Genomic DNA, 13,862 nt, shown 5'->3' on the forward strand with positions numbered 1-13,862 from the left:
TCAAAGAGAGGTTCAAATAACTTGCCAAGGCATCTTTCAGTAAGGAGCTGGATTTGAATCCTGTGCTGCCTGGTGTGTTCTTCCTCCCCTCACCCATGGCCTGAGTATAGTGGTTGTGGGCTTTGAAGTCAGGGGGGTAACAATGCTGCTGCACACTAACTGTGTGGCTTCACTTATTAAATACTTTCTATGTTTTCTGTCAAAGATTTCACACACCTTATTACAGGTAGAATTGTGAGCAAAATCCCTAAGCCGTGGTACTAAAACTATCCTCACTTTAAAATAAGAACATTGAAGCACAGGGAAGTTGGGTAACTTACCCAAGATCATGGAACGGGAGCCACAACTGGACTTGAATCTGAGCCCACACTTTGAATCACTCTGTTCATCATTATACACCTATGGGAAAGCACCTTAATTTCTTTAAACAGCAAAAGTGTCCTTATGGATATAGAATTGTTTTTGAGGATTAGATGGGATGATGGGGAAAGATTAAGCTTATTAGCTCACACATGGTAGAAACTAGATATATAATATTTGTTGTTATCATTCATTATTTTACTGAAACACGGAAGGGGAACAGCAATTCAACCTTTTTATCTTGCTCTTTTTATCAAAAAGTAGTCCTGTGTCTCATAAATACTTACTGATTTCATTATTTAATATATTAGCTGTTTTGAAAGATAGTGAGGAGAAAAAGGGTGTTATCAAATATTGACATACATTTGTAGAGCACTAAACTACTTTGAGTTTAAACCATTGTAAATAATCAAGCCTTGTTTTATGCTACCATACGGAAAGAAGCTCCTTGGAGGAGAAATCTCCTCATTGGATCTGACATCTATTTAATAGAAGAAGTTATCAATATAATCTACCTCAGAATCTGAGTACTTGTTTTACTCATATTTGTCTATAATACAATAATTTAAATATATTTTGGAATTTGTTCCATCATTTTCTATCATGACTCCCTTTAAGATACTCTGATATTTAAAAGTGCCCTCAGCAGAGCACCTGGCATATACATCAAGTATGTGGAACTCTTTATTTGCAATTCTATACCAGGAGAGGACAAGTTATGGTCAGCCCTTTGTTGAAAGTTAGTTTTTCTATGCCTCCACCTCCAAATTCTAGTCAGTATCCCTCTAAATATCTGTCTATGATGGCAAAGGTGGCAAGGATGAAGTGTGCAGCTGGGTCAATATTCAGATATGCCCCCTGAAAAAAAAATGGATGACCTGACAGTAGACAAAATAATGACATCACCCAGTTGAGCACACAGAGAATTCCAGAATGAGATCCAAGTGTCCCTTTGAGGCAATTTATAAATGTGTTACAAATAAGATTAGAAAGATTGCTGTATCTCAGAAAGAAGACTAATCTGTAACTCCTGGGAGCTAAATTGGATGATGTCGAGTAACACGTTAAAAAAGTAAAAAAAAGGGATATCTTCCTCAACTTGAGATGGTATTACAGTCTGATAAACCCAATGTAAGTTGAAAAGATAGGTTGAAAATGTATTTAATATGTCTAACCTATAATCATCATAGTTTAGCACAGCCTATCTTAAAACTACTCAGAACACTTGCATTATCCTGCAGCTGGGCAAAACCATCTAACACAAAGCCTATTTTATAATAAAATTGCTATCTCATGCAATCTATTAAGTACTGTACTTAAAGTGAAAAAACAGAATGGTTGTATGGATACAGAATGGTTGTAAGTGTATAGATTGTTTACCCTTGTGATTGCCTGACCCACTGGGAGCTGTGATTCGCTGCCTGTAACCTGTATCACTGGGGTATCGTACCACATATCACTAGCCCAGGAAAAGACCAAAATTCAAAACTCATAGTACAGTTTCTACTGAATATCACTTTTGTACATTGTAAAGTCAAAAAATCATAAGTCAGACTATCATAAGTCAGAGACCATCTGTAATAAAAAGGAGGGTCCATATGGAATCAAGAAAATTAATTGAAGAGTAATCACATGCCAGGGTTCTAATGTCTAAGGAGATATAAATGATATATGGAAAACGAGTATTTTAATCATCAGGAAGACAGACTCTTAAAATAATCTGGGTAAAATTTTCCACAGCCTTCCTCAATTTCTTATACTCTGTTTCAATTTTTAAAAACTATTTGTTTTCCTATTCTGTTTACTTGGTATCTTGATAATAGAAGGGCTTCCTGGAATAACAGAAAATATGTTTCTGGTCATTTGAAAAAGCATAATTCTCATTGTAAATTAGCTATTCTGGTTCTTAAATTACTCTCTATTTTATATAAAAAAATTTGATTAGAGTGAATTAGTCTCAGGATTTATTAATCCCATGGTATACTCATAAAAGTTTGTTTTTAAATCTGAAAAGCAAAGAAGATCTTGATTCTGTAGAGATGCTCCCATGGTGATATTTGTGGCTTTCGATCTATTGATATTTTTTTATCCACTCTCTGGTTATTAAATCTAGTTGTGCCTTGAATTCACCTTGGTTGCTTTTGAATGCATCTGTTCATGGGTATCCCTCCAGACCTTGGAATCAGCCAGGGGCTTATATATTATTATTATAACAATTTCTTCAGCTGATTCTGATGGTGCATTTGCTGTGCCTCCTGAACTACAATAATACTGTGTTTATGAGAAAAGGGCAGCCCAATAAATTAGGATAGCTGCTTGATTATTCATGCAAATAAACTAAAAAATAGAAAGATATAGGCATATTCTCCTTATGGAGAAAACCTGGGTGAGCAGTATAATCCCCTTTGTGTGGGGCCTCACCCAGGGCCATGTCCTCTGATAGTGCCTGATGGATGCCTGGTGATGAAAAAAAAAAAAAAAAAAGATGAAACAACACTAAGAAACCAAGACAGAAATTATGCTTGTGGCTGAATTAGAAGAAGTTAAGTTAGGTCAGTTTTCAACTTCAAGTTATCTACCTCAAGGTCAGAACATGATGTTCTTCAAGTTCTCCAGAAAATAATAAAAAATTATTAAGTAATAATGTCAACCTTATCCACAACAGGGAGGATGCTACTTTTTTTTTTCTTGGTATTTCCTTTAGTAACTCCTTTTTAAAGTCACAGACAAAAAAAAAAAATATTCTTCACCGTGTTTGAGGAAAATGATGTAATTTAAAATATAGCACAAAGTGGAAGTCCAGTTCTCACACGGAATAGATGATATTGTCTAGTAACAGGAGCACTATTATAGGACTGATTTGGGAGTTTTGTGCACGCTGTTAGCTTAAGAGGGAAGAATTTGGATACAAAGGAACATAAAAGTTCAACCAATGGGAAACCATGGGTCTACTAAGCAAGGAAGTAAACGTAGAGAAGGAAAACAAATGACCAAGGGGTAGGCAGATACTGTAGCTTTTGGCAAACAGGTCTTTAAAGGTTTTGGGTTAGTGATATCATTAGGATCCAATTATGTGGATACTGTACTTAGCTCTCAGCTGTTCTCTGAATAGTATTGGCTTCCTTGGTGTATGTTCATGCAGAGGCAGAGTCCAGTCCTGTTTGTAAAATCAGAATTAAATGACGTCATTCTCAATAACAAGTGTGCATCTACTCATAGTGTACACTCAATAACTGGTCATCAGTATCACACCTAGAGGAGCCAGAGCTGACTAGGAGTGTCTTGTACAATGATATATTTAATGGTACAAGAGAGATTTACACTTTTAGAAGTTCCTGGTAAAGACAAAGTCTAGGATGCTAAAGGATGATTCAAGCTCTGGGTAAAGCTAAGCTATCACTGCAAAATCCATCAATACCCCAGCACACTGAATGTGAAAACCAACAAAAGTAATATTCCTCCCAAGACTGTGCAGACACTGTCATCAAAGTTAATAAACATTTATTGCAAAAGATTATTGGGAAGCTTCCCAGAGCTGTTTTCTCCCAGGGAAATATATACTTACAGAAGCTGTGGTTTAAAGGTAACTCGATCACCCTTCATATTTTAGGTTGAGAAATGACCAATAGGGACAGTGTAAGCGGTAGCACTTATGAAACAAGAACTTGGCACTTGACAGCTGTTTTATTACACTTTGAACATATTGAAGAAATAAATCAGGAAGGTAGTAAAGAATTTGGATTTCTAAAACCCTACGCTAGGGAACTCAAACCCTATGGAGTCTCAGAAGACAGATTGTAGGCTCTGAATGTGTGCAAATTGCTCTGGGCATCAGTAAGGACCTCTGCCATCATGGGTCCCCCAGGCCTTGCCAGGAGGAATGACCAGGACAATAGCTTTTCACTGAACAAAACTGTTAATCTTTGAGTTACCTTCAGCAAACAAAGCAAACTCCCTCTTCCATTATTCTTGTCTTCTCTTACTAGATGTCAAAATATACTTTTATTTAAATATATGCATGGAATTTTGCTTTTCCATGGTCTGAGTTCATAAAAAAAGAAGGAAAGCAAGAACTAAAGCAAGCAAGCAGGGAAGCAAGCAACAAAGAAAGTTCTTTGTTCTTGTTCTTATGGTGTAAGTTAGATAAGCAAGTTTAACCATCTCAGAGTGTTATATAAATGTGAGGTGCCAGTAAAGACTATTTCTGGGTATAGTACATTGTGCTATCCACTTATTAAGGCAGGGAGGATCACTAACAGAATGAAATGTTTATTCATATTTATTGTATCCTGATTTTTTTGCCTCTTCTTGTCCCCTAATATATTGTTCTAATCAGCAGACCTATTTTCTGCCTTCTTTGATACCACAATCTTACTTATTGTTTGAGTTAAATCAGAGAAGGCTCTAGCCCTTGGCTTTCCCAATGTGAAGTACTATATATAAAATGAGTTACTGCAAATAAGACAAGGCCAGTGCCATAAACCTGTCAACCTCATCTCCAGGATTTTCTTTCCAAATAGCACCACACACTTTCTTGATATTACCTCGCATTGAGAAAGGGCAAGCCTCTATTAAAGTTAGGCATTTATGAATCTCATGTTTCAACACATTCTCAATAATGTAAAGGATATGGGAGTATTAAGCATGGATCATTTTGAATGGGTTTTGGTGGGGATTCATCACATGTGTGTGCATTAAACCCTTCCCTTGCAAGGGTTTGAATAGTTAGTTAGTGTGAAAAGCAAAAGGCATTTTAGTTTGGGTTTAAGATTTGGTGATAGCATTCTTCAATTTGCCACACTCCATCCAAGAACATCAAACAATCATGGAACAGCAGATGTTGATATTTTCTCTAGCAATGGAGCTAACCTCCAAAGGATTGGCACTTCCTCTTTTGTATATCATCTAAAGCAAAGCCAGATGCAGCAAATGGTCTTGGCCAAGAAATTAAAATTAGATCAGAAGCCAAATATCCTTAGGAGGATTTTGGTGTGTCCTGCTGGCAACACAGAATACAATATTGGACCTTCTGGATCTATATGAGAAGAGGCAACACACAATGAACAAACTAAGCTAATTAAACTGTATCGGGAAGATTTTCTTTTTAGCATGGCATCTGGTCAGTTTATTATATCTAAGTAAAAGTGGTAATTAAAATGAAAAAAAAAAAGGAACTAGGCGATGGCTTAGAAGCCAAGTACTTCACTGCTGTCCTAGATAGTTTAGAATCATAGTCTGGATGTAACTTTGTTTATAGTCATATTGAGGCATTTATATATATGTGAATACACATATTAGATAAAAATAACTACTTGAATATACAGTGACCCAAAAATTACCTTTGGATCTGCAGAAATATGTGGCCAACATGAGAGGCTCAGCTGTGAATTATGACTCAGAAATTAAAATTCTACATTACCTTGCTATTCAAACAGTGATTCGACTTTGGATTCTTCAGGAACCATGTTAGAAATGCAGATACTAAGGCTACACCCCAGACCTACTGGATTAGATTACATTTTAACAAGATCCCTGGGTTATTTGTATGAACATTAAAGTATGAATGCACTGCTCAATTATACTAAAAATATGTGATGTATCTGTGTCTGTGTATGTGAGTGTGTAGGACACACACATAAGAATCACACTGTCATAGAAAATCACAGTTTATAAAAGATGCTCTTTCATTTTTAAATACACTACAGTTTTGAGCCTATAACTAACACTGTTCCCTGTCTTCTCTTTGGGAATCACTTGCTCCCAATATTCAACATGGTTTTCCATCTCTGCTGACCTCAAACAAAGGAAAGTTTTCACAGGGGCTGTAACCTTGAGGAATGAGGGAATAAAATTTCCTCTATATTTTTCCAAAGAAGGATGCTATGAAATTTAAGATAATAAGAATAATATATAGTATTTATTGAGCACATACAATGTGCAAATGTCTCACAAGGATTTCATATGTATCATCTCATTTACCTGCCTAATGACACTATTACGTAGTTATTATTGTTCCCTTGTTCTATAGTTGTTGATAGTGAGTTTCAAAAACTTTAATAAATTATCTAAGATCAAACAGGTAGCATGTGGAAGGATCCAATCATATTCATATTCATAATAGCTATTCAAAATAAGCAATATGCTAGTCTCATTTGAGTCATGCCACCAAATTACAAGGATTTGACACAAGTTCAAGCTTGAGCAATATCAGGATATAATAGGAATTATCACAGACTAGATATATATACCAGAAATTTCGCTATGAAATATCACTGAGCTAGAAATAAGATAAACAGAAGTGAGTCCATTGTCCTCTCACCTAAATCAATTTTTATACTTACATGGAGATTTTTAAAACTAATACACAGTTATTCTAACCCCTTTGAACTTCTATAAAAACTTATTGGACTCAAATCACTTTGACTACTTACTAACCTAAATTCCTCTATTGCCGCAAGACATGTGTAATTTCTCCAGCTATCCTGTGAGCTTCTTATAGAGACAGAGACCACACACACCTTTGTCTTTTATCCCAGAGGGTGGATGGCACCATGCCCTGCCTTTAGCTTTTTTCCCCCTGCCTTTAGCTTTTAACATGTTTATGGATTAATTGGCACACTCTGGACAACCTCTGATTTCAAGAAATGCCCCAGAGTCGGAACGGTATTTAGATATTTACACCAAGTGGGAAGTAAACTACAGGTCATCTGCCTCTGAGGCGAGTTTTAGGATGTTAACATCAGGGATAGTCAGGCTTAAGACACAGTCTTTATTTCCTTTGATAACTGAACTTTATCCATGACAATATAGAGTTTTAAATAAATAAATCATTTGAAAGGAAATATTGAGAGGTACTTTTCAGAGAACAATAGAATTTTAGAGTTGGAGAATACAGAGAACAGTATTCCAACTCCCTGAATCAGAAATCAGAGTTCATAGAGGATCTGTGAATTGCCCAAGGTAGCAAAGAAAAACAGACTCAAATTAAGTCTTATACCCTGATAGCCTATCCAATATTATGTCCCTTATAGGATGCAGTATCCACAGTCAAACACTTTCTTTGACTGATACAACTCCCCAGTCAGGGAGGATGTTGAATGCCATTAATCTCTTTCAATGAGGCACTTGATTTCAAATCCTGCAATATAGTAATAATGATGCCAAAATAATCCAGCAGATTATATTGTGCTTGTACTTGAGTGCCCAAGTGGTTGGCAAAGGAATCAGAAGAGACTCTGAGAGAAATGGCAATATCCCTCAGTATTATTCTAGAGGGTATTTGGTACAGCTTCCATTCACAAAGCTAGATCCAATAACTTGGTTGATGCCAATAACACTAACTCCATGGAGGAAAGGATTAATAAACATGTGAGCTTTAAAAATATGGTCATCTACTAATTGGATAAAGTCCACCCGAGGTAATTTAGCAGAAAATAAGCAAATGAACTAAAAAGTGGTCACAGAATGTCTCTTGTATATGGTAAGAAAAAAGTCTCATGTTAGATTATCAGTCAAAATCAGTCATTATTCAGTTGCATCCTTATATAAAACTGAGTGCCCATACTTCTCCAATCTGAGGAAAGTATTTCTCACACATGGATGAACATGGTAGAGAACAAACACCTAGGACTTTCTAAATCGTTATTATAGCAACTAAATAGTTGAGCATGGCATACTCTATGGCAAGTGTTTACCACACACTCATTTGAATTATTATAGTAATCCTTCTGAACAGATATTGTAATCCTCACATTATATATGAGGAAAATGAGGATCCAAGATACCATAACCAGCACAGTATCACATAATAAATAAACGACTGAGACAGAATTTGACCTCAAATTTGCCAGGTTCCAAAATCAGTACTAACAATTCTTTTATGATAGGTTATTTCCTGACTCCTTAAGACATTTTGGCTTTCCTTACTATTTTTTCATGATAATAACTTTGCAACTTTATTAATTAGACTCATGTGAAAGAATATTCCACAAAATAGACTGCTGTTTCTCAATTGTTTTGACTCTCAAGAGTTTTTGTTCCATATATAAACTTATTCACAGAAAATCCAAGACTTTTTTGTCTATGACAGAAAAATAATAAACATGGGAGATCAGATTCTTGTCAGAGTCCTGTATGCTACAGGGAAGGTAACATGTCTTAAATGTTTTATACAAATTGCTATTTAAATATTATGGATATGGTTGGGAAAAATTACCATAGGGTTGTGGTTATGTATGTTATTTAATACCATTATGGATTGATACAAATTATAAATTAGTTTTACTATACAATATATTGTGGAAACTTATTCAATATCCCTTCAGGAAAGTTGAGAGTGATTATATACATGGTATTTCAATATACAGAAGAGGAAATTCCTCTGCCAGCTAGTATTGCCATGCTGGAAAACAGTATGGAAATTCCTCAAAAATTTAAAAATAGAGCTACTCTAGGATCCAGCAATTGCACTACTAGGAATTTACCCCAAGGGATATAAATGTAGTGATCCAAATGGCTACCTGCACCCCAATGTTTCTATCAGTAATGTCCACAATAGCCAAACTATAGAAATAGCCCAGATGCCCATCAATAAATTAATGAATAAAAAAGATGTGCTATATCTGTATACCATGGAATATTACTCAGCCATCAAAAATGAAATCTTGCCATTTGCAATGATGTGGATGGAACTAAAGGATATTATGCTAAGTGAAATAAGTCAATCAGAAAAAAGACAATTATATTATTTCCTTCATATGTGGGATTTAAGAAACAAAACAAAGAAGTAAAGAGGAAGGGAGGGAAAATAAAACAAGACAAAATCAGAGAGGGAGACAAACTATAAGGGGCTCTTAGTCATAGAAAACAAACTGAGAGTTATTGGATGGGAGATGGAAGGGGGGATGGGGTAACTGGGTGATGGATGTTAAGGAGGGCATGTAATGTAATGAGCACAGGGTGTCATATATAACTGATGAATCACTAAATTCTGTATCTGAAACTAATACAGTCTATGTTAATTAATTAATTTTAAATTAAAAAAGAAGAGGAAATTCCTCAAGATGGTCCAATTAAAAATAAGACTATCAATTCCCTTTCCCTCTATATGTTCTGTATATCTCTAACATACTATAGTATCATCTACCATCCTCAATGTCTGAAGAGGTTTTGCTGAGCTTTATCTTTTGCAGTTTTTAATATGGGAATTATGAATCCTAATATTCTATTGAAAATAAAATTGGACTATAATATTGAATATGCATTTTCAAATTGCATAATATGCCCAGAGATTTGATAAGCCACCCTTTGTTCCCATGAGAACCAGTAAATCAGTGAGCTCCACAATACTAAGGTCCTTAGTTTCAATATCCTCTCCCAACAGCCTAGACTTTCTAGAACAGTACTGAGAAAAGTAAATATACTTTTGATAAATATTCATCTTACTTGACAGAGTGGAATGCCTATGTGTTAGTGATACAGTATCATCTCAGTGCATGAAATAAAAAGCAATTCTGACGTGCAAATAGGCATCTAGAGTGGCATATAAAGCACTGATTAGATGAAGTCTTCCTAAGCCAAGTAATGTGGATAACTTAGAGAGTGTGTGGCAGCCAAGATAAATGAACCTTATTAAGAAAAAAAAAAAAAGAAACTTGTGGTTATTTTTAAAAGGGAAAGGCTGGGGACACACTTAAGCTAAGGACATACTGAAGAGATGGCTTGGGCAGCAATTACAGGTCTACTTTAAGAGTAAAAACAAGAGCAAGAAGCTTCAATCACAAAACAGCAGATTTAAGTAAAACCATAAATATTAGACTGTGGCTGGAATCATGCCTTTCTTTTAAATTGTTTTTTCAGTAAATATTAGATTTGAGTAAAAAAAGAGATACTGCGTTTTATAAATTTTAGTATGAAATCATTATATTGTATAATCAATCTATTGGAAAAGAGGATAGTTTAAAATAAGAGTCACCATATGTGTGTCTGGAACTCTTATTCCCACCCAGCCATTAAAAGCAGAGTCTACACCTTTAGCTTAAGAAGCTTTGAACAATATGGACTGACTTGCTTGACTCTGGGGGTCATCCTTGGGGTTGAAGAAGTAGCCAACCTCTGTTTTATATGCAGGAATTAAAATACAAAACCCACCAGGACCTTTCCAATTCTATAAGAAATGGGGACTGCTAACTCTAAGGCACTGGCACATTTGATAAAAGTCATTTCTATTACCGCTTTTTTTTTTTTTTGGAATTGATTTTAAACTGTATTGGAGAATTTTATAGCCCCCTTTTTGGTAATATGATCCCATCCAAAGGCTTTAAAGTTCAATTTTGATTCAAAGTTATTTTCCTTTGTTCAGGGTATAGATTTTTCTGTCAATATGAAAATGAAAAAAATATAATTCTTGAATGACAGCTTAGAAAATTAAAACAGTGAAAACTAAAACTAAAACTAAAATCAAGGATTAGAAACTTCTTTAGTTTTGTTACTAAACAGACAACCAAGCATGTTAGACTACAGATAAAAAGTGGGCCATGGAAATGATGATGGAAATGTCCATTAGGGGAATTGTGATTCATGGAAATCACAGGAGGGAGTGAGCCCTCACCCAGGTGCCAAGTCCTCAGAATTCCAATGTCTTAAAATGAAAAGCATCCCCAAATTTAACATATATATATACATGTGTATATATATATACACGTATATATACAAATTTGTAAACATATATATATATATATATGTTTTGGATTTGGTTAGGGACATATCAGTGGAAGTAGTGGATGAAGACATAAGATTTCATGCTTTCCCTAACATTCTATCAATAAAGTCTATTAACTTAATGGATGGATACCCTCATATGGTGGTCACAAATTTCAGGACAGAAATGAATGGAATCCAATCTAAATTTTGTTGAAGGAAAATAGATTGAGTCAGGGATAATACTGGCATCTTCCCAACTCCAGAAATCCCAATTTACCGTAAAGTCACAGACTAGAATATATAATAAACTAATAAAAACATTTGTTAAGCATAGGTTTCAAAGTTAGAGCAATGCATGGCCTTTTCTGAGGAAAGTTAAGCGCATTTATTATTTGTGAATAGCTTATTCCCCTGACTGCAGTACCTCTAAGTAATATACATTTTGGAGGGGAGAAATCTCTTTCACATCCTATTATTAAGCTATGCACATTTCTTTAGGATAACATGGGAATTAAATAAAGAAATATAATTTCAGACAGAACACAGTACTTGGGATCAGTAGATGCCAGGCAGGTCTCCACTAAACATTTAAGGAACACCAGAGCAATATGATTGCTGAAGCAATTTTTCTTCTGTGTTCATAAGATATATTTTAAAAGAAATGTCTTTTACAATGAAGTTCTGAAATAACAATGGTCTCAATAAGGATCCTTTTCTAGAAATCAGAGCACTAAATTCTAATGCTTAATGAGTTTATTGGCCACATGTCACTACAATTTCACCAAATTTTTCTTATATTCTCTAATCCTCACAATAAAAATTCAAATAGATTTATCTTATTGAGAGGTATTAAGTTTTAGTGAGTTTCTTCATCATGACCTCTGTCCCCCCTGACTTTTACCTTTTCTGAGCATGTGAAATAAATCACAGGATGGTAACTCATTTCATTTTAAATGAAATTTCTGGTTTTGCTTTTACTTCTCTATGCTTTCCTTCAGTTAATGCTGCTAATCAGTAAACTTTTGGGGATGTAAGGCAAATATCTTCAACCACTGGTACATACACAGGTTCTTTAACAGTAATCGAAGTGGTTTATTGATTCAAATGAATAATACTTCTATTCCCACCCACCCAACCTTTGGCTTAAAAATGGAAAATATTAGGTATGTATACACGCTATTAAGAATTGTGTGGTAAGCAGAAAGAAAGGGGAAAAGAAAGCAGAACTAGGTAATTTGAACTTAATACAGTCATGGAAGGTTTTATAGAAAACAGAGCATTTGAGTGAGAGAATAAGCAATAAATATAATTCAGAGAGGCAGAAATGGCAGGTGGAAAAATCTTTCATTTATATAGGTAATGGCCTAGTCCAGAGCATGGAGTTGAGGAAAAGCAAAGAAACATCATTTAAGTGGGTAGCATTTGTGTTTAGACTATAAAATTATTTTCAGATCAATAGACTGCTTATATTGTAAGACAGTAGATTTTTAACTTAGAGCAATATTCCTCAATTTTATAACCTTGTGGATCTCAAAAGAAGAAGAAGAAGAAGAAGAAGAAGAAGAAGAAGAAGAAGAAAGAAGAAGAGAAGAGAAAAGAAAGGAAAGGAAAGAAAGAAAGAAAGAAAGAAAGAAAGAAAGAAAGAAAGACACTTAGTATGACAGACATGGATTCCAGGTGGACTAAACTTGAGTGGCAGCTATCTAAGTGAACACTTGATGCATCATCATTGCATTAAAATGTAAGCACATACACTGAAATGATGTGGCAAGTCTGAATTGCGAAGTGGCCATCCAGAATGATCCAGAATATACTTGTATTGATTTATAAATTGCTATTTAAATGAATTCACACAATTAAAAAGAAAATTCATAGAGAAATGCCATACCCTGATAGGAAAGATCTGTAAACCTCAATTTTATTTTATTTTTTTATTTTTGTAAACCTCAATTTTAGAGGCACTGTTTTATCGTCGATATAGACCCAGTAGAGTTTAAAAACACAATCATATTGGCACTTTAAAAGAAATATTTTAGAGAATTTAATCTTAAGAGACACTGGGGAACTTTCGAAGTAACTGGTTCATTAAAGGATTCTGTCAACTAACATTTAGCTAAGCCCCTAGATTCCACCTCGGTGTTAGGTGCTAAAGAAACAAAGATGAATGCCTGGTTCTGCCATAAAGCTCATGGTCTAGTTGAGGAAATAGTCCTCTTGACATATAAGAGTAATAAAATATGGAGATGCAACGATAGAGAGGTTGAAAGAGAAGAGCTTTTTAACCCAGCTTTGAGACTAGGGAAATGAAATGATGAGGCTAAGTGTTCCATACTGAACTGAAACTGTGTTTAAGTTTGAGCATGAGTGTATGTGTAGGGGCAGGGGTGGGGCATTTAAAGAAGAAAGAACAGCATGAATAGATGTTCCTTTAAAACACTGCCAAAGAGAAAAGTTTGAGGCAGGAGATGTTAGAGAATGAAACTGGAAAGGTTGACAGCAGCTCATAGTCAATTGGCATCAAGGTGCTTTGTCTTCTTTTTTTTTTTTAAGATTTATTTATTTATTCATGAGAGAGAGAGAGAGAGAGGCAGTGACATAAGCAGAGGCAGAAGCAGGCTCCTTGCAGGGAGCCTGATGCAGGACTCAGTCCCGGATCCCGGGATCACAACCTAAGCCAAAGGCAGGCACCCAACTGCTGAGCCACCCAGGCGTCCCAAGGTGCTTTGTATTTAGGCTATGGAGAGGTAGTAGAGCAGGGAAATCAGGGGATGACATAGCTGACTGGGTCTTTAAATAAGATA

The 13,862-nt window shown here is 35.2% G+C and overlaps 1 protein-coding gene across 8 annotated transcripts in view; it reads right to left on the reverse strand.

Moving 5' to 3' along the window:
* Positions 1–13,862, reverse strand: part of RIT2 (Ras like without CAAX 2) — a 476,484-nt gene that overhangs the window by 339,286 nt on the left and 123,336 nt on the right. Inside the window, exons 3-4 of one of the 8 annotated variants that reach the window (XM_077900609.1) lie at positions 3,447–3,517; positions 321–399 (exon numbers count right to left, since the gene is read on the reverse strand). The exons of 5 other annotated variants lie outside the window; for them this stretch is intronic. In XM_077900609.1, coding sequence (XP_077756735.1) covers positions 321–330 — 10 coding nt within the window. In that variant the 5' untranslated portion in view covers positions 331–399; positions 3,447–3,517. Of the gene's footprint in view, positions 1–320; positions 442–3,446; positions 3,518–13,862 lie in introns of all 8 variants that reach the window. 2 more of the 8 variants (XM_077900608.1, XM_077900611.1) reach the window with 2 other exon arrangements.

The sequence above is a fragment of the Canis aureus genome, chromosome 6 (genome assembly GCF_053574225.1).
Source record: "Canis aureus isolate CA01 chromosome 6, VMU_Caureus_v.1.0, whole genome shotgun sequence".
NCBI lineage: Eukaryota > Metazoa > Chordata > Mammalia > Carnivora > Canidae > Canis > Canis aureus.